At 39.2% G+C, this 19,509-nt stretch overlaps 1 protein-coding gene across 2 annotated transcripts in view; it reads left to right on the top strand.

Annotated features, from left to right (window-relative positions):
• The window catches only part of CADPS2 (calcium dependent secretion activator 2), a 260,700-nt gene that overhangs the window by 36,661 nt on the left and 204,530 nt on the right, over positions 1–19,509 (top strand). For both annotated transcript variants that reach the window (XM_035893700.1, XM_035893699.1), the window contains exon 2: positions 5,769–6,101. In XM_035893700.1, the coding sequence (XP_035749593.1) occupies positions 5,799–6,101 (303 nt within the window). In that variant the 5' untranslated portion in view covers positions 5,769–5,798. The remainder of the gene's footprint in view (positions 1–5,768; positions 6,102–19,509) is intronic.

The raw sequence follows: 19,509 nt of genomic DNA, 5'->3' as shown, positions 1-19,509 counted from the left end.
TTTTGCAATTAAAAATATGGGGGTACTTTCTGTGTTTTACTTTGGAAGAGAATGTTAGTATGAAAGTGAGGTTTTGGTTAAAAATCCTAACGTATATACATTTTTCCCTTTTGAGGTAACATACTCTTTAGAGCACACTTTTTTCTGTTTGCTTGTTTGTACAATCCTTTGTTTAAAAAGGGGATGGGGGGGCTTAGATCATAAATTTTCCCTTTATCAAACCTTTTTGCAAAGTTTCCTGCCAGCAAATAAAAGGGCTTGTAAAATAATTTGGTCAGTGCCAGCTTAGAGTGTTGCCAGTTGGTGCTTAGCCTAGAGCTGAATCAGGCTCTGCTAGAACTGGTATTATAAGCAAGTAGCTGAAAGTTCGTGCTTTACTGATAAGTGTAGCAGAATTACAAAATGCTATTTTTTATTAATAACACCACTTACACAAACTGGTAGAAACATTATAGATATTTGTAAGTATTTTGTTGGGGTTTTTCTTCCAAACTGGCTAAAAATGTGACCTTAGTAGAAAACTCCATCACTATGCATCTTTCAAATGAAAGAAAACACATGAAAGTTTGTAATGCATGGCCTGATGAAACTCATATTTAATCCGTTTACAAAGAAAAGGCAAAGGTTATCAACAGTTAAGTTTATGCAAACTCTTTTGCATATTGCTTATGTTTTTTTCTAAGCTTTACAATAGAGAATAAGATTATAGTTTGTGTTGCCTGCATATATAGTTACATTTGATATGATATTCAATAACTAGAAATATTATTCAATTATTATGCTAGAAGATGTCAAAGCAGTTCTTTGTTGAATAGTTCCAATATTTTCTCAAGTTGTAGGCACTGCTCAATGATGATTTTTCATCTCTAAACAGAAATATACTTTAAGTGTAACTCTAGTGCTAAAGACTATTTTGAATTAAGCTTTTCGCTAGCATTTGCAACAGATGAAATTGCATATATGTAATGATTGGATAAAAAGTGAATTTAAACTGTACTTCAGTAGATAGATGCAAATGATAATTGTTACTGTAATTATAAGGGAAGAAGAAACTGAGGATTTTTTTTAAAATCCCTTACCTGATCATCTTTGAACATTTATGGTATGAGGAGAACTTTATCCATCAAAGACTGTAGGGATGGCTCAGTCCAAGAGTATTTAGAAGGGCTCTATATAATGTGAATTGAAAAAGTTCCTCAAGATGGATTTGTTGGGTTGATCAAGCCTGTCTTTTAACTATCTATTTTTTGCTGAATGCATTCTATGTATTAATAGAGTGGATTTTTTTGGTGTTTGATAGTTTGTTAGCAGCGGGTAACAGGAACAGTTGATGTTGACTTAGATTTAAGGAATGAATAATGATACTAAAAGTTCAAATGCTGACTACCGAAGAGCATTGCCCCAGGATTTCTTTGAGGAAGTCCAGAAAATGTTGGTAGAAACAGAAATGCTTCATTAAAAACTTTGACTCTTGTCAAATTATTTCTAATTAAGGAGGATTTCCAAACAATTATGCCAAATCTAGTTCCCTGTGGAAACAGATTTCTTTATCCCCACAATAACTTTTTCTGGTATTTTATATTTTACATTCAAACCTCCTAATATTTTTTTTCTCTCCAGTTTCCCCCTACTGTTGAGAAACTTGAGATAACATTTTAACACTAGAGGTTTCTGAATGATTATTTAATTAGAACTAAGTCTAATGATCAGACAGTCAAATACAGGAATAAAGAGAGGAGGAGCCAACAATTTAGTGAATGTACTTAATGAGTATTTTGCTTTAAAGATAGATACCATCACATATACTTGCCCTGATGGGGATGATTGGGCTGTGCATATAATCCACGTTTAAGAAAAAGTGGTGAACCACATTATGACTACTATAAAAGCTTATATATCTCATTGTAAAAATGAATGCTGCCAAGAAGGTACCACCAGTCCTGTAAAGCATATGCGTTACCACCAGTCCTGTAAGGCATATGCGTTTCCCAGTCTGCGGTCCTAGCCTAGGCACTGGACCCACAGCCACTCAGCCAGGTGGGCTTTCTGGAACGATGGTGGGAACAAGAACTCCACTGGCATGAAACTGGTGGCATATCATTCTCCATACAGTAGCAATTCCGATAAACCTCTATTTAGAATTTAAAAAAAAAATAAAAATCAGCCATAAACCAGCTCAGAGAAGCTTTGAAACTGAGGAGACAAATCTCAAGAAATACAACTGAAGCAAAGGATTTTGAATTTAACATGAAGTGTACCATATGTCTTTCAGGAACAGGAATAACGAGACATTTAATAGCTTTTTAATGCATCTTACTGTGTCAAATTTGAGGCACATATGGTACACTCCTAACTGAACTTCCATTCTTTTATGGTTTGCTGTTGCAAACAAAGTCTTAAAAATGGAGTCTTTCTCTTGAAATGTTATTATTATTTTTTAATTATCTCAAATACAAGTAGTTCATTTTAAAGATGATGTTCACATTTTTTTCCCTCAGGAAAAATTTTGGTAAATTGCCACTCAAAAAGGAGGAATACAATAAGAGGTTTAGGTCCAATGGATTCCTTTTCAGAACCAGCCCGGTACTTTTTGTAGTCAATTATTCATATCTTGGGTTTATATTTTGAGTAATTTCATTTAATATCCACCATATCTTTTGTGAAAGAATTCTCTTGGAATAATTTTTGAATATTTAATAAAAATACAGTTTGTGACCCAAAACACTTCAGAGGGGAACATTTTAGTGGTCAGGGATACATGTAAATTGTATTTTGTATTTGTACGTACCTATATAAAATGTTGGTTTGCCCAGAGTGAACATGCCACCATTTTGTCAGCGCTGCAGGCACCAAGCGTTACAATAGTACTCCCCTTCCACAGGTAAGTATTGAAAAAATGGAACAGATTTTTCCTGCAGTCTCCTAGAAAATCAACTTCAAAATCAGAAATCAATTTTTAATTAGTCTGGTTCATAAGTCAAGGGAAGTGCTAGCAGCTTTTCAGCCCCTGCATTATGGATTAATGGTTTTGAATAATATGACTGAAAGGAGGTAATGAAAGGTGAATGATATTCTGATGATTTTACAGTGTGTGTTTTGGAGGTTTTTTTTTTTATTACACTGATCTAGTTATTAGCAATACATAGGGTTGTGTAATCTTGGATAAACACGAGATTTTTGGAGGGAAGAGCCTATAAATATTCTTGATTTCATTCTTCTGCATCTGTTTGCTCTCACTGGCTATGCTAACTAATGTGATGGAAGATTTAATGCTGTTTATGAACAATACAAAGTAGCTGAAGTCAGTTTGAAGTCATCTTATTAAAATGGTTTTTTTCCTATTTGTTTTCAGTGAAGCTGTTGGAGGAATGAATCAATTGTAACTGCAGACTATTAAAACAAGGAAAGGCTTAATATCCTTGTACCTGTTTGTGTTGATAAGTTTTATTGCTGAGTGGAATTTCTGATTATTACTTGTTTTGAAATGTGATTCAATATTTGTGTAGCATTTTTAGGAAACCAGTATCAGAATTAATTGACAGTAACCATATCAGGTCCCGTTATGAATAAGAGTTTAACTTAGATACTTGTGTTTCCAGAAAAGGAAATCTATCATGGTACAGTTAGAGCATAAAATATGATTAGCAGATTGTCGTGGTTTAACCCAGCAGGCAGCTGAACACCACCTGGCTGCTCACTCACACCCCTCCTCCCTATTGGGATGGGGAGAGAATCGGAAAAATAGTAAAACCCATAGGTTGAGATAAAGACAGTTTAAGAAAACAGCAGTGGAAGATAATAACAATAATAGTGATGATGGTAAGAGAACATACAGAATACACAAAGCAAGTGACGCAATTGCTCACCACCTGCTGACCGATGCCCAGCCTGTCCCTCAGCAGCAATCGCTGCCCCCCGGCCAACTCCCCCCAGTTTCTATACTGAGCATGATGCCATATGGTCTGGAATAGCCCTTTGGCCAGTTGGGGTCAGCTGTCCTGGCTGTGCCCCCTCCCAGCCTCTTGGGTGCCTGGCAGAGCAGGGGAAGCTGAAAAGTCCCTGACTTAGTGCAAGCACTGCTCCACAACAACCAAAACATGAGTATGTTATCAATGTTCTTCTCATACTAAATCCCAAACACATCACTGTGCCAGCTACTAGGAGGAAAATCAACTCTATCCCAGCCAAAACCAGGACACAGATATTGGTGGTGGTTTTTGTGAATAATCTATTTGGACAAGTACTTTTAAACTTAATCTGCAGCCTTTTATACAATATCAGTTAGGATATCTGTTGAAAGATATGTTTTGTAAGTAACTGCATTTTAAAATGTGCTACAGGTAAACATGCAACATGCAACAAGCATCAGAACTTTTAGAATACATTTTTCTCTATCTGTTTCCACCTGTGTACTCCTCTCTGCTCAGCTTTTTAGCTCCTCTCCTACTGTTCTGTTTTGTATTTTCCAAATGAAGCACAGTAATATTTTAGGTTGGTTGTTAGGTGCACCATCTTCCAATGCGTGATAGCACATGGGGTCAGAGCTCTACTGTGCTCTCATCTCCATTAATTGCATTTTCATAGTTCTTGGTGACTAAAATGATTATCTGAAAATGAATAGGTAACTTCCACTTCATAGCATCTGATTGAAGAGAGCAGTCAGTCAGAAAGATGATGGATAGGTAATCTGTTTGACTATGTGGTATCCCATCTGTTCTTTGCATTTCAGCTGCACTTGGGGCGTTGGTGGAGCACCCAAGTAGCCCCCGAGCAGCCAAACCTTGCAGGGCAGAGTGCCTGGACCCATCTCCCACTGCTGCCAGCAGCCAGGCAGTTGTCCCTGAGTTACACGTTCAATGGTGTGGTGCAGTTTATCCTTTGTCCAAGGCAGACATCAGTTGTTTCCACGGCTGACCATGCTGCCGTGGTCATCTCGTTGGTTGCATTTTGTAGAGGAACAGTTTCATGAGGCTTGCTACTAGAAATGAGCTGGCCACACACAGTGGCTGGAAAGATCGTCCGTGCAAAGGTCTGGGTTAGAAGAAGAGATTCATGCAACCATCCTTGAACACTGAAAAGCTCTCACAGAATGCTGATGTGGATTTAATTGGTCTGTTGTTGTAATTTGCGTGCTTGGGAGGGGGTTTTTGCATTGGGTTTTGTTTGGGTTTTTTACACAGGGACTCCCATACTCTGTCTCCAGTATTGTATCTACAGTAGTAGAACCAGTTCTGTATCTTTGAGTCTTTCTTCTTGCTCTTGTTAATATTGATTGTAGTATTTCTCTAGAATTTTGTTACTTTCTTGGATTTCTGTCTCATCTTCCATTAGATTCTTGGTTGGCTTTAAAGGTCATATTTTAACTGACACTCCCGAGTTTTGAGATGGTGTAGTTTATCCATGAGTTACTTGCAAGTAACTTTAGACTTCTGTGGTTTTAACGGAGGAAAGATTAATTAAATCTTGTAGGTAAGTTTTAAATTAACTGATGTTAATTCAAACTTCATTCTAGCTTACCTGTTGTAAATTTATGCATGAATACTTTAAAAGCTACTTAGTTGAAGTACTTGTTCAATGTAGATACTTACTTTTTCAAAATTGTCTCTTGTTTCTGTATGAAAAATATAGCAAACTGTCCTGTATACCTCTTCCTTATAAAGCCATCTTACATAGAAGCAAAGTATTATCTTGTAATCCCTTTATAAGGGATTGTTTGGTATTTGTATCCATGCCTAACTTCTTCTGTTTCTTTTCTTTTCTTTTCAAAGGTATTTCTCAAGAGTGACCGGGTTGCAAGAATGGTCCACAGTGGAGGATGTTCTGCAAATGACTTTAGAGATGTTTTTAAGAAAAACATAGAAAAGAGGGTCCGAAGTTTGCCAGAAATCGATGGATTAAGCAAAGAAACAGTGTTAAGTTCATGGCTAGCCAAATACGATGCCATTTACAGGGGAGAAGAGGACTTTTGCAAACAGCCGAATAGAATGGCCTTAAGTGCTGTATCGGAGCTGATTCTGAGCAAGGAACAGCTTTATGAAATGTTTCAGCAGATTCTAGGGATCAAAAAATTGGAACACCAGTTGATTTATAATGCCTGCCAAGTAAGTATTGGTATCACTTGGTTCTGTTGTGTTCAAAATATCTGCCCCCCCCGGTCAAGTGCTTCCTCCCTGTGTGCAGAAGCCTTCAGTTTTAAGTACATCTCCACAGTCCAAGGAGATGAGACCCCTCAGGAAGGAATCTTCGGTTCATTTGGTCGCTGAAGAGCACTTGTGAAAGGGATATGCCAGAGTATTTGGTACTTAGGCTACAAGGATCTCCTGATACCTTTTACGGTGTCACAGCGCCAGGGGTTTGGGTGATTCTGCAGAATGTTCTATGGTCTATATACCTGCATACTCTCATATAAATTACGTGCGTACATTTGTACATACATCTGTGTATATGTGTATGCATCTTTAAAAGAAATTTGCTGCCATAAATAGATAGGTGACAGATGGTTGAATCCAGGATGCTCTTGATCATCCAGTGTCTAGAAGTTCAGCATGTTAGAACTCCATGTGCTTCATTTCAAACACCATCTATGAAGCTAATTTGCACATTTTTGCTTTGATGTTCAGTTGGATAAGAGTGATGTTCCCCATAAATTACAAAGGCCAAGACGAACAGTCTATTCAGCGGCCACATTTGTATTTGTATGTATAATCTATTGCTAATCAGTAGTGTAAATGGTATGTAAAAATATTTTATCTGGCCAGTCTTCATAGTGATACAACTATAAATTAGCAATTACTTAGGGAAGAAAAACCTGAAAAAACCAAGGTATTTTTGAATGTCTCGCAACCAACCACCATGGACATGGCATTTAAACTGAGCTCACACAACTTTCTACACTGCCTATAAAATAATACACCAGAGTAAAACTAAGCTGGTTTTCATATACTATGCTGAAGACTGGCTTGTAGTTATGGGCCATCTTAATACCGGAATAAATGAGGAATCTTGGACATTGTTGCCTACTTCATTTATGGAGTAGTGTGGTATGAAATCATGTAACTGTTCTATGATTGAAACATCTGTGGGTTTTAATCCTTCTCAGGGTCACAGACCCAGCTTTTGTAATGACAAGGTTTAATATTTGATTCTGGATCAAATCATGAGGACTTCTGTTTTCACTATGAGCTCTTACTGACAGGGTGGAAAGAGACTTCTGAATGAGCGGTGTTTTGAATGGAAAGAGAAAATATGTCCTCTTTTTTTCTCATTTGCCCCATCTTTTTCCTCTTTGCCTCTTACTTCACATACATGCATATCATGAAGCTAGCCTCTAGGATATGCAGGTTGGTAACAAGATGAAGCAGCGCTGAAATCTTGGGGGGTAATCCTGCTCATTTGGGGGTTTTTTATATATTAGAACATAGAGGCATAGGAGAATTCATTTTGGAAAAGACCTCAGGAGGTCATTCAGTCCAGCCTCCTGCTCAGAGCAGAATCAGCTGTGAGGACAGACCAGGCTACTGAGGGCTTCATCCAGTCAGGTCTTAAAACTTCCAAGAACAGAGGTAGACTGCACAAACTCTCTGGGCAACCTATTCCAATACCTGAAAACATGAAAAAATAGCTGGTTTTTTCTGCAAAGTAGATAACCCATTACTTGATAGTAGAAATTCTATATGGATTCCTCCCTCCTCTGGTGTCTGATGATTGCTAAATCTTACTTTATATGTCACTGTGAACGGTCAAAATCTGCTGTTAGTCTGCTGTTAGTCTGTTAGAGCTTTAAACGAACAAGAAGAAAGTTGTTTCTTTAGTCTGGAAGTGATTCTGATGATACAGTCCACCAGCTTCTTGTGTTTGTGTACTTGAAGGCTTCTTTGTTTTGGTTCTTAATTGTAGGAATGTTGACGGAACAAAGCTGGTTGGCAAATATCAACAAATTTCTATATATTCTTGGTCCATAACCTACAGAGAGACTGAAACATCACAGTGACTCATTCTTGTCTTCTACCATGGTAGAATTTTCATGTTCTTTTCTATTTTTTTGAATTGCAAATTAAAGAGGAAATAATCTTGCAGTAGGTAGGAAGGGAGAAAGACTGATCATCCTGATTTGTGCAAAGATGACTCAGGGGATTAAGAGAAGACTCTTCTCTTGCTCATCCTGGTTTTGAGCACTGAAAGTTTTAAAACCTCCTGTGAGGGTCTCCAAAGTAAACACATTGTTTACCCTGGATGCATATAAATATTGGAGGATGGGAAGAAAGAGAGACTTATCTCTTTGGGAGCAGATATAGGAGCACCTACGTATTTCAAGCTGGGAAGAACGGAGAGGGAAAGGCTTCAAGCTTATACTCTTCTTGTTTGGGGTTCTGGCCTTCTGAAGATTTTAATTTTCCAAGGCAAGAATGAGATTACTTTGCTAAAGCAAAAACATTCTTTATGTACTCCAGCAGAGTTGCTTCCATCCATACAGTTTATATCCTGTTCCTGTGGTCCAGTCAAGCACATAATACACCAAAGGCATGAGGAGAAGTCTGTTGCAAAGAAAGACAACAATCAGAGCCTTCCCAGGAAGCGTATTGCAGTCAGCAACCAGTCTCTGATAATGTAATGCCTTTTCTCCATCAGCAAAATCCCTTATTTCTCATTATAGTTTTAATAAATATTTTAGTTTAGGCTGTATCTTATTCCTTTCTGTTGACAGTGTATTTATAGAAGATGAGATGAAGTCGGACTCGGATTTCAGTCAGCACCAGCAGTTTTCCTTCTGCCCTAGAAGCCTCTGTCTGTCTTTGTATGAAAATGCTCACTTTCATTTCCCTTTGCCGCTGCTGTTTAGAATACTAGAGACTTGCAGATAATGATAATCAATAGTGTCTGGGAGCAGTGAGATAAGTGAAAGTCCAAACAGATGTTAAAATTGTATTTTTGATAGAGGTTTTGATGAGTTGGCTTCTAGCCTGTGCTTCTAGCAGAGAATCAGATATATGAAATTCTGTATATTTTGCAGCTCTGAGAAACAGCTGCCCTTAACAGCAAATCTGTATAGTTATAATTTGTGCAGAAAACTCTCTTTTTCTTTCCCCCTTCTTTTGTTCCTTCCAGCCCTTTGGAAATAGGAAACAGACAAATGTCTTACAATGTCGATGATAAGAGTAAATTATCCTGCACCTACAGGGCTGCTAAGCAGACAAGGATGCTATTTGTAACAGTAGGAGGTATTGTCTGCCAGCCGCCTCCTTGTGACTTCCTCTGCATTTAGAAACTTTTTATTGGTTTTCAGCAGCTTTTGCTCCCCAGCCTGTTCTAAATGGAGCGTTCCCTTCAACTCTTAAACCCTTGGGTACCTTGCAGCAGCTCATCAGACAGTTCTGCTAGGGTGTGGGTTACTGCGGGTCCACACGGGTTGCCAGTCTCCATCCTTTGTGTGATAGCAGTGAGAAACTGTTCATCTGATCAGCACAAGAACTTGATCAAAAATAAAGTGAATAGTAACAGACCAGCTCTCTGACATTGTCAAACACAGTCCACATAGCTAGGAGAATTTTAGGTGGTGTTCTTTGAAGAACTACTTTTCGTCATACCGTTTAACATTTACTAAATGCCTAAGTTTGCCCTTAGGTAGTGAACGTTAACAGGACGTTCTCATTAGGGTGTTGAAGACTTCTATGATCTTGTTTTCAACTTTACAACTTAGAGCAAGGCCAGTAACTGCTGCCAACCACCTAGATCTCTTTGTGATTAAAAGATTGGATTTGGTAAGTGCTGACACTCTCACCTGATTTTTATTTATATTGTGTTGCCTTGAGCTGTGTTTTATGATAAGGAAATGATTGCCAGTTAGCTGGGACTTAATGAGCTCCTTGACTTGCTTTTGAGATGCCTGGCCACAGTGTGTTTCTTTGATTTATACAGATCAAGCATGATAGAGTCTTTTTCCTTTTTTTTTTTTTTTTTTTTAATTATTCACTGATGTAAATGATAACTTTGCAGAAAGTCAAACTGGAAGTCAAACTCAGACTGATGTGTGGTCATGCACTATTATTATACCACTTCACCAGTACTAGAATTTCTGTATCAGGTAAATCATCATTCCACACAGAGTTTATTTTATTTTAAAGTACCTTTATAAGGTTGACTTTTTTGGCTCTCTAAACCCCTTGTCTTGAGTGTGGGGAGGAGAGAGCAACACTGATTTTCATAATGAAAGAATTCTTGCAAGTCACATTCTCTTTTCTGACAGGTAATAACTAATTTTGAGAATAATATAACAGTTTTCAGAAGAATTATTGGCTAAGTCTTCTACTGTCAACTTTTTGGGAATTAACCACAAACTAATTCTTCTGGAAATAGCTTTAGATGGTACTTTGTTGCAAGATGTAATTTTCTGTTTAAAAGCCTTGTATTGCATCTGATTCACATCCTTTATTATCTTTAGCTTGTTCGAGATGTAACTCTTTGTGTAAGTGTCTAACATTGAGAATGGTGGACTATATTGTATCATCTTCCATAATAAATTATTGTATTTTTATTTATATTTTCTGTCAAGAACTTCTCCTGAACTGAAGTCTGCTTATGGTGCTCAATGCAATTGCACTGTTTCACCCAGCACTTCACTGAAGTCCAGTTAATTATGCGGTTTTTGGAAATAAGTCAAAGTAAGGGCAATTTAATTTGCAACAAGGGCTTCATGACTTTTGAATATTTGTAGTTTTGATCCTTCGCTCAGTAAAGTCATGAAAAGTAGTGCAGTTATGTCACGGATCACACAATTTCCCATACTTCTGGATATTTTTCTTAGAAACTTTCATACCCTGCGTAAGTTACAGGGACAAACGCAGCTTTATGAAGCATAAAGAATAATGATGTCTTTGTACAGAAAGTTTAAGTGTGGAGTTGATAATCATCTTCTTGAAGTAATTAAACAAGTGTTAAGATTCCCTTTAGTATATAGACCACAACTTCAACAGATTCATTAATTTTTTAAGTGAAGGAAGGCACAGGAAAAAATTGGTTTGGGCTGTATATTATACATATTGCGTAACAATATGCGTTCTAAATCTGAGTCTTTTTAGTCAAAATACTGGCTCCATGACATGTTATAATGTGACCAGGGCTTAAGCTAAGCTGGTATCTTTCTGAAGGTCACCAATGACTGTCATTACTTATTTCATGATAAGTTATACCCGGTACAACAAAGTAACCTGAAAAATGTTGGCGAGGTCTATTGCTGTATTTTCAGGTAGCAGCAGGTGTTAAATAAAACATCCACTGATGTCTTAAATGTCCCTCTGGGCTGAAAGTGTGCTTTTACCTTCCCTAAGATATTCCTACTTCCCTATTTAAAAACCAGACCAACCAACCAACCAACCCCCTTGTGCCGATCACCTGCTTTATATGGCAGATCTGCTACCTTCAGGCCTCACCTGGTGAGAGGTTACTGCTGGGTAGCCAGCCCAGGCCCCCGGCGTGGGGCAGGATTTATTTGCTCTCTAGATCAAAGGCAGTTCTGCAGCGGCTGCAGGGTAGGTGGCAGGCAGGATAGGAGCGTGGGGAGAAGCCGCCCGAGCTCTCGGTGGGCAGGAAGGACTGCAGTGGTATGGGAGATCTCTTGGGAGCGGAAAAGCAATAATTCTGTGGGAGGCTATAGAGTTATAGTTAGTATTCAGGTATTGACCGCATTTTTACATGACAAATGTGAGTCTGGAAAGCTTCTGCACAGAGTCAGGATGCAGTAACAATATGCATCCTTACAGAACAGGCCAGTGCTTCAAAACTGTCATACGTGTCTGTCAACCTGAAAAGTGTTTCATGCCTTTGATAACAGCAACCTTCAAGTGTTCACACTTCCAGCTTGTTCACACATCAACTCTATTGGTTTCTAGTACCTGTAACTACAAGAATATCTCTTCTCCTGTGCCTTCCTCCCCATAAAAAAACCTGCTTTCTGATTGATTTTTCCCTGTTCTTCAAGGGGAAAAAAAAAGAGCTGCCGCTGCCTCTTCCTGAGTTGAGAGCAGAATAATTCAAACCAAATATTTCAATAGAGAAATAAATTGTCATTTCTCACAGGATTTTAGATGTTGTTTCTTCTTGATGAAATGTCACTCTTGATTACATGCACATAGGAGTATAATATGAAGTTATTTGAACAGTTATCTTTTTTAAATTTATTTTTTTTTCCTGGGCTGCTTCATTTGTCTTTTACCTCCTTTCAAGAGGCCTGAAGAGGTCTAGCTCAAGACAAAAGTTTCAGTGCTTTGGAAGATAGTGCTGCAACGTTAAATACTCCTCCTAAGATAACTTTTGTGATGAGACTGTGAGAAATCCAGAGCTAAGCTGAACAGTGTGTGTCAGGCCAGTTTGGAGTTTCAGCTTAATAGTGTGAGTTCTGGTGAAAAAGGAAATCAGTTCTATTAATGCACACTGATGATATTTAAAAATTTAAAAAAAAAAGAAAGTTTTAGCTTCTGTAAACAAGTGGGGTTTTTTATAATAGCAGAGTTTACTTCGGAAAAAAGTCTCTTGATTGCCCCAAAGGGTGTTAATTTGTTCTCATTTACTCTAATGGTAGAGGAGTGATGGAAAGAATATTAAAGCATCCTCAGAGAAGCAAGTTACTTTCTTAGCAGTTTTAAATATCTGACTCTGAACAATGTTTAAAAGCATTGCAAGTTACAGAATGGAGTACTTAGAAATATTTATGTTCGTGGTTGAAGGAATACTGCGAAAATACCAGAGAGAAATGGTGTGTTGGCAACAGTAATGCATTTTTAGTACTTGAGCTATTGCAGTATCCTTCTTACATTCAGCTCTTGGGTGAGAAAAATTGGCTTTGACATCTGCATTTAAAAGGAAAGCCTGAGTGGGACATTGAAAACCATGAAAATACTCAAAGGTTTACTCGTTCAGTACAAGTGTTAAGAAGAAACACTGAGGGATAGTTTTTTACTTTTAATCACCTTTAAGACAAAATCTACTTGAGCATTTTTCTATCAGAGAGCTCTCTTCATGCAGATGATGCTTCTGTTCTTGTGTCTTGTTTTCTGCCTGCATGAAGGAGTCAGACATGTGTGGTCTCCAGTAGACTGAGAGACTACCAGCACTCACAGCCTAGTGGGTGTGCTTGTGTTCTGTAAGTTAGCATCCTTCTGGGCCTGTTCTCCCGTGTACCACCTTTCTTGTCACGAGAGGTAAGTCAGGCTTGACTGAGAGTCAGTCGAGAGAAGCTGAGAGTTACCCATCTCCCCTGCTCTGTCTTGTGCTCTTCTGAGGATTGAAATCATCAGGATTTCAGCTGCAGATCTTCTTTGAAGCTCCTTTGTTTTCTGAGACTGTCGTTGGCATTCAGTGAGTGCAGGAGACCGCAGCAGAATGGGTAGCATAGCATGAAAAAATAAGGTAGTTGGGTTTTGCTTTGTTAAAGCAGATCCTTTTAAGCGTCTTCTATTTTTTTACCTTTCCCTGTGTTTTTTCCCCTAAAATATTCTTTTGGAGCCTTCATGAAGTAATTAATGCTGTTTTGACATTCTCTTGAGTTCCGGATCCAAGGGAGTTAAGCTGCTTCAACACTCAAAGCCCAATATATCCAGCATTTAACTCGCACTTACATTAACATCACCGGTACATTTGACTTCTTTATTACCAGCTTTATTACCAGGTTTAATATTACCAGCTGAGTATAAAGTTCCTCTAGTTTGGTATTAAGCAATAAGAATAAGTCTTTTCTCCCAAAGGCTGTAGTATTAATTTTTTTTAAAAAATGTTTTTTGTTTTTAAGGAGAGAGTCTCTGTCTTCAGGTAGATAAATATAAAGCAAATAATGTTTACAGCCACATTTCCAGACTCATGATTAAGTTTATTAATGTGTCTGATCCCTAGCTTATACATGCATTTGAATGAAAGCTTTTCTGCCAGCTGAATGAGTTAATGACCCTTGGTGTGGATTTGGCACCTGTCCTGCTTAAGACGTGGTGGTATTCGCTATTCCCTCTTTATCAATTCAAAGTAAAGCAGTTTGCTTACAACAGTCACTTCCATCCCAAGGAGCAATTTGATTATTTAGGTTTGTTCCTCTGCAGGGTCTTTCATCCTGTGATTTAGCTTCAGCAGCCAGTTCGAAGCCAGCAGAAGCAGCTGAAAAAGCCACAGGAAAAGAATGAGCCTATGTTTCCGTACCCCCCTCATTCACTGGTACTGAATGTCTTGTTCTGAAGCTTAGCTGGGTTTTTTTTCCCCATTTTTGACATTTTTGAGGGACAGCCCTCATAGCTCTCCCTTCTTGAGAGGAAGTTTCTTTGCAGCTGGCTGCCTGGACAAGGTTGATATGGGTTCCCGTGCCCCAATCACTCCAAAGGGAAAGGTGCAGGTAAATTTGGAAGTGAGCCAGCTAGTAGGTATGGTAGATAAATATTTTAAACAGAAATATCAAAGCACAGGCATAATAGTGGATAGACTGTCCTGTGCAAGAATAACTGAGTGTGTAAAATGGCTGAGATCTGCAGCTCTCTTTTGTCCATGCTATAATTTATGTCTTTATTTTTTAGCCTCCAGGAGGATATCCTTGTGGCTGTCCTAAAAATGAGAGAGCTCTCAGTTCACCTTTTCAGCTGTCTCCTCTGCTGAGGCTGTCCTAATCTCTAGGATCTAATCTCTCAATCTCTCATTTTCCAGGCTGTCCACCCCAGACACCCTCTCACCCCAAAAGAGGATTGATTCTCAACAGAAGAGCCATCATGCAGAGAGATGCTCCTTTAGCCTGTCATTTATTCGCATGTTCTATATTACAAGACTCAAAAGATAGTTGTTCATATCATCCAGATTCAGTCTAAAAAATAGGATTCATCTGTACTTTGTGTCCTCTATGGGAATCTGTTTCTTGAGATAACAAATAAATGGACTTCCAGGCATTTTAGCCATAAACAGGAAAAATCTGGAATAAAATCAAAGGTGCTTATTCAGTAGAAATGTTGACTTGCAGCTGCTGTTGAAGGGGGCAGTTGTATGGTAAGCACTCCAGGGCTACGACAGAAGAAATAGCCCATTGCAAATGCAGTAAGGGAAGAGTCAATCCCTCTGTCACCTCTGAATAAACTGGTTTTCTAACTGGTCATGCCGTGCCAAGCTTTTCTAATGTGAGACTAGGGCTGCCCATAAATGAGGGAATATAATACTGAGCCGTGACTGAGAGAGAGCCTCCAAAGGTACCCACGGTTTCTGGAGTAGCTTTGGTTTATTCCTAGGATCAGTGTAAAATCATCCTCCAAGGAATCTGGTGCAGCCTTCTCCCCATACTGTGTCTTTCCTCAGGAAACTGGAGACAGCAGGATCTTGCCTGAAACACCCATCTTTCCTTAGGGAGACTTAGCTGACCAGTACTCCAATTTTACCATACTGGAGCAACGGGTGAATAGCAGACTTTCTGTAACTGGGGTTTTCCCACCTGTTTAATGTTAGTAATTTCCTCCTATTCCCATGTTTCCAGGAGGGTGGAAGCTGAAAGCTTGTAACTTCTGGCAGCAGGAAAGGGCTCCCTGTCTCTCTGCAACTGTTCATCTAGAAAACTGGGTCAGGACCCTGGCAGCAGAGGAGGATGATTGAGTCCTGTTGTGGGAAGAATGCAGGTTGGACATCTCAGGTCATGGGACTGAGACCAAAGCACAAAGAGGAAGCAACAAGTATCAGTGTTTAGTGAGTCCACCCTGTCCGGAACAAAAGCACCCATCAGCTGGCCATACCTTTTTACTTGCTTCTAGCCTGGATCTGTGATGTTGCAGGGAGATGCTGAGGCCCATCTAGCCTTCCAGCCACTCAGTGACATGACCTTGAGGAGATTAAAGATGACTGTAAGATTCTGAGAGCAAAGATGGCCCAGGGTGACACATCCAACCTGCATAACTGATGTCGTCAGTGAGGCTTTGACCTTTGGTTGTGGCATCTTGTTTTGAGAAGAACTGGTAAGAATTGATAGAATGAATCTGACAAGAAAGCGTGAACATGGTTGTGGAAAGGATTGCTAACCTAACATGGAGGATTTTAAACTAGATTTGTTAGACGATAGGGAGCTAATCTCGGGGTTAAATGAGAAAGCAATGCACATGGAGAAGATGCATATGGTAGAAGGCTACAAGGGAGACAATAATGTTCCTTCTCGGAAAGGAGAGTGTTCGTAAATGTGTCAACACTAATGCCTACACTGTAGTGTCTACACTATTCAGGCAACAAACAACAAGTCCAGTCTCTGGGTCAATACCAGAAAGGAAAGTAACATTGGTAATGATGTGGTGAGGGTCTGTTACTGACCACCTGAATAAGAGGATGAGGCCATCTACAAATGATTAAGTGAAGTCTTCCAATGCCAGGCCTTGATCCTGGTGGTGGATTTCAGACACCTGCCACCAAATCGCTGGGAAGGTAACATGGCATTGTGCAAGCAATCAAGGGAGTTTCTAGATGGTGATAATATCTGAACAAAAATGCACAAGGAGCAATTGGGATTAGTACTCTACTTGACCTTCTGCTCACAAACAGGGAAGTGTTGTGGGTGAATGTGACCACAGGTAGCAGCTGGGCTGCAGGAATCACCAATTGACAGTTCAGGAGCTGGAGGAAGGCTCAGAAGGTAAACTGTGAACTTACCTCTATTTAAAGAATTGCTATGCGGAGACTCTTGAGAAGCTGCCATATGGGGAAAAGGAGAGCCGAGGAGCTGGCTGCTTTCGTAAAGAAGTATATTAAGACCTCAGGAACAAACCATACTGTTGTACAGAAAGTTTGAGAATTATAGATATTACCTTAGTCCCTGGAAAGACTGTGGAGCACAACCTCTTCCAATCCATTTTCACATGCTAAAGGTAATCATTGTGAGTTTGTGTGGATACCAGGAGCAAATCATGCCTGACCAACCTGACTGCTTTCTTTCATGAAATGACTATGTTAATAAGAAAAGCAGTGGATGGAAATGTACCTTGACTTCACAAGAGCTTGTAACATAATCATTGACCTCATTCACATTTGGAAGTTCAGGAAGTGTGGTCTGGAGAAGTTGTCTATTAGAGGGCTTGAAAGTTTGCTAGGTTGCTATACTGAAAGGGTGGTACGCAAGTGGTTTTACAGCTCAGTAGGTAGCTGGGAACACAGTACTCCAGAGTTCAGTATTGTTAAGTATTTTTATTGACAGCTTAGATGATGAAACAAAATGTTATCTTCAGCAAATTTGTGGACAATACTAAACTGAAGGGGAGGGTGATGCAGCTGGCACGCTGACTGGTAGAGGGTGATCTTGAGCTTTAAGCTAACAGAAACCTCATGAAGTTCATCAAGGAGAAACAGAAGGGTTTGCGCCTTGGGCAAGGTAATTGGGCATGATTATGGGCCAAGAACCAACTGGTGGAGTTGCAGCCCTGCTGAAAAGCATGGCATAGCATGGAGAGTCAGGGGTGGGCAGGACGGATGGCAGGCTGAGTAAGAGCCAACAATGTCCTTTAATTGCAAATGAGATAATGCTGGGCTACATTAGAAGAAGCATAGGTAGGAGACTGAAGGAGTTGGTTCTCCCCTCTGCCTGGCAGTGGTGAGGGAGCTAGACTTGAGTAGCCTGGCAAAGAGGAGTCTAACGGGTGGTCTAATAGCAGCCTACCACAAGCAATTTGGAGGGATGTTTCAAAGGCAAAGATGACGGAGGTATTACTGTATAGTAGCAGATGGTATGACAAGATTTAATGGTCACAAGCTGTGGCTTAGGAGATTCAGAATGATCATTAGAGGGAAACTTCAGCATGGAGGTAGTGGAGCAAAGGAACAGGTCAGCCAGAGAAGCTGTGGAATCTCCATCTCAGTGGTTTTCAGAACTTGGCTTGACATAGCCACAGCTGACTCATCTGCTGTTACCAAGTAGGAGGCTGGACTTAATAACCTCAAAATTGCCTATCTAACCAATGTTTCTATACTGTTGTGTCTTGAACTTGGAACAAAAATGAAGAGAACGTTGATAGGAGGTGCTGACAGTGGTACACAGTTCTTGATGCAAACACCTAAATCTTACTGTTTATATGTTTGCTAGGTATCAAACCCTTATTATAGTCAGTGGACATTATAATACAGTCCACAGAACTCCTCGCTTCTGGGAATGGATGGAGTAGAGAGTTGGCGGAGGTCTGGCTGTGGTCACCTCTAGCAATTTTTCAACCTATCTGCTGATTTGAAAGAAATTTGATGTAAGAAAGGAACTTAGAAAGGTTTCTTGGAGTACTGTGTAAACAGGTTGCTTCATCAAAGTAGCAGGTTACAGTTCTCTAAAGGAGAACAGCTGGTCATATCTTATTGTGTATCTGGAGTATACACATGGCAAGAGAGCTTTCGACATTTTCAGACAGAAACTTCATAGATATGGAAGTCAGTTTTTCATGGTGCAACACAAATCTGTAGATGAAGCTTGTCTTCCTATACATTTATCTCTAGATTATATCTATTTTTTAGTCTTTACTCAACTATTTGGTATTTTTATTTTTATGCATAGATATGTATACCTCACTAATATCACTGACTTCTAGAAAGAGGTAGCAATACAGAACATTCTCCAGCTGATGCTATGGTATTGCACAGAAAGGGAGAAAATGGGATTCCATTTCTGTCATCTTCTAGCTTCTCTCCATCATATGTACAAACGGCTTCAGTAGTATATCTGTCTATCCAGTGATTTTCTTAAATAGACTTTCTTAAATTATTAGCTGTTTTTAAAAAAAAATTATTGAACTGCTCAGATATTATATATATTTAAATACAAATGCAGACTTTCAACTAAATAGCAACATCTTGCCTGTTTGAAAAAAGAACTGTTTATATGCAAATGAGTGTTTTGGTCTGGGGTGTTTTTCTTCATGGTGCATTTTGAAAGCCACATCAAATACAGCTTTTTGAAAATCTGTGATAAATCAGTGCTTCAATTGTGAGTTGTCAGCCTGAATTTTAAGTTTTCTATCTAGTTAAGTCAGCCACATATAATTATTTGGGGAAAAATATTGGCATGACATTCAAGGTGTTTTTGCTTACTTAATGCAATGCTCATTAACATTCATTGCCCTAATTGCATATATTCCCTTTGGTTTCAACACTCCAAAGAAAATCTAATCAGTGATTAATAAGGCGAGAAAACATTCTGCATGATATTTTTGGAGAGTGAGGAGGGTAAGCAAAAGGAGAGGGGATTTCCTTCTGAAGCAAGGATAATTTTAGGAAAATACAAAACACTGTGAGCCCATTTAGTATTATAAGACATAAATATGCATATACCAATAAGGCTTGCATGCTAATCTTTGGGTTGTCTTGGATATGGTAATCTCTGTGCAGGTGGTGGGAGGGGAGGAGGGCGGAAGGGTTTTTCTAAGGAGGATCAGGACATGAGTCATAGCTCTTCTAAGGCCCATCGCTTCCTGGGTAGGGTGGATGTGGGAGGGTATTCCCTAGCCAGAACCTGAAAGCAACTTGTACTGAAGGAGACATCCAGTATCT

Source organism: Egretta garzetta, unplaced genomic scaffold (genome assembly GCF_000687185.1).
Source record: "Egretta garzetta isolate BGI_Z169 unplaced genomic scaffold, ASM68718v1 scaffold64, whole genome shotgun sequence".
NCBI classification, from domain to species: Eukaryota; Metazoa; Chordata; class Aves; order Pelecaniformes; family Ardeidae; genus Egretta; species Egretta garzetta.
Note: the sequence above shows the minus strand (reverse complement) of the source record. Positions and strands in the feature narration are given on the sequence as shown.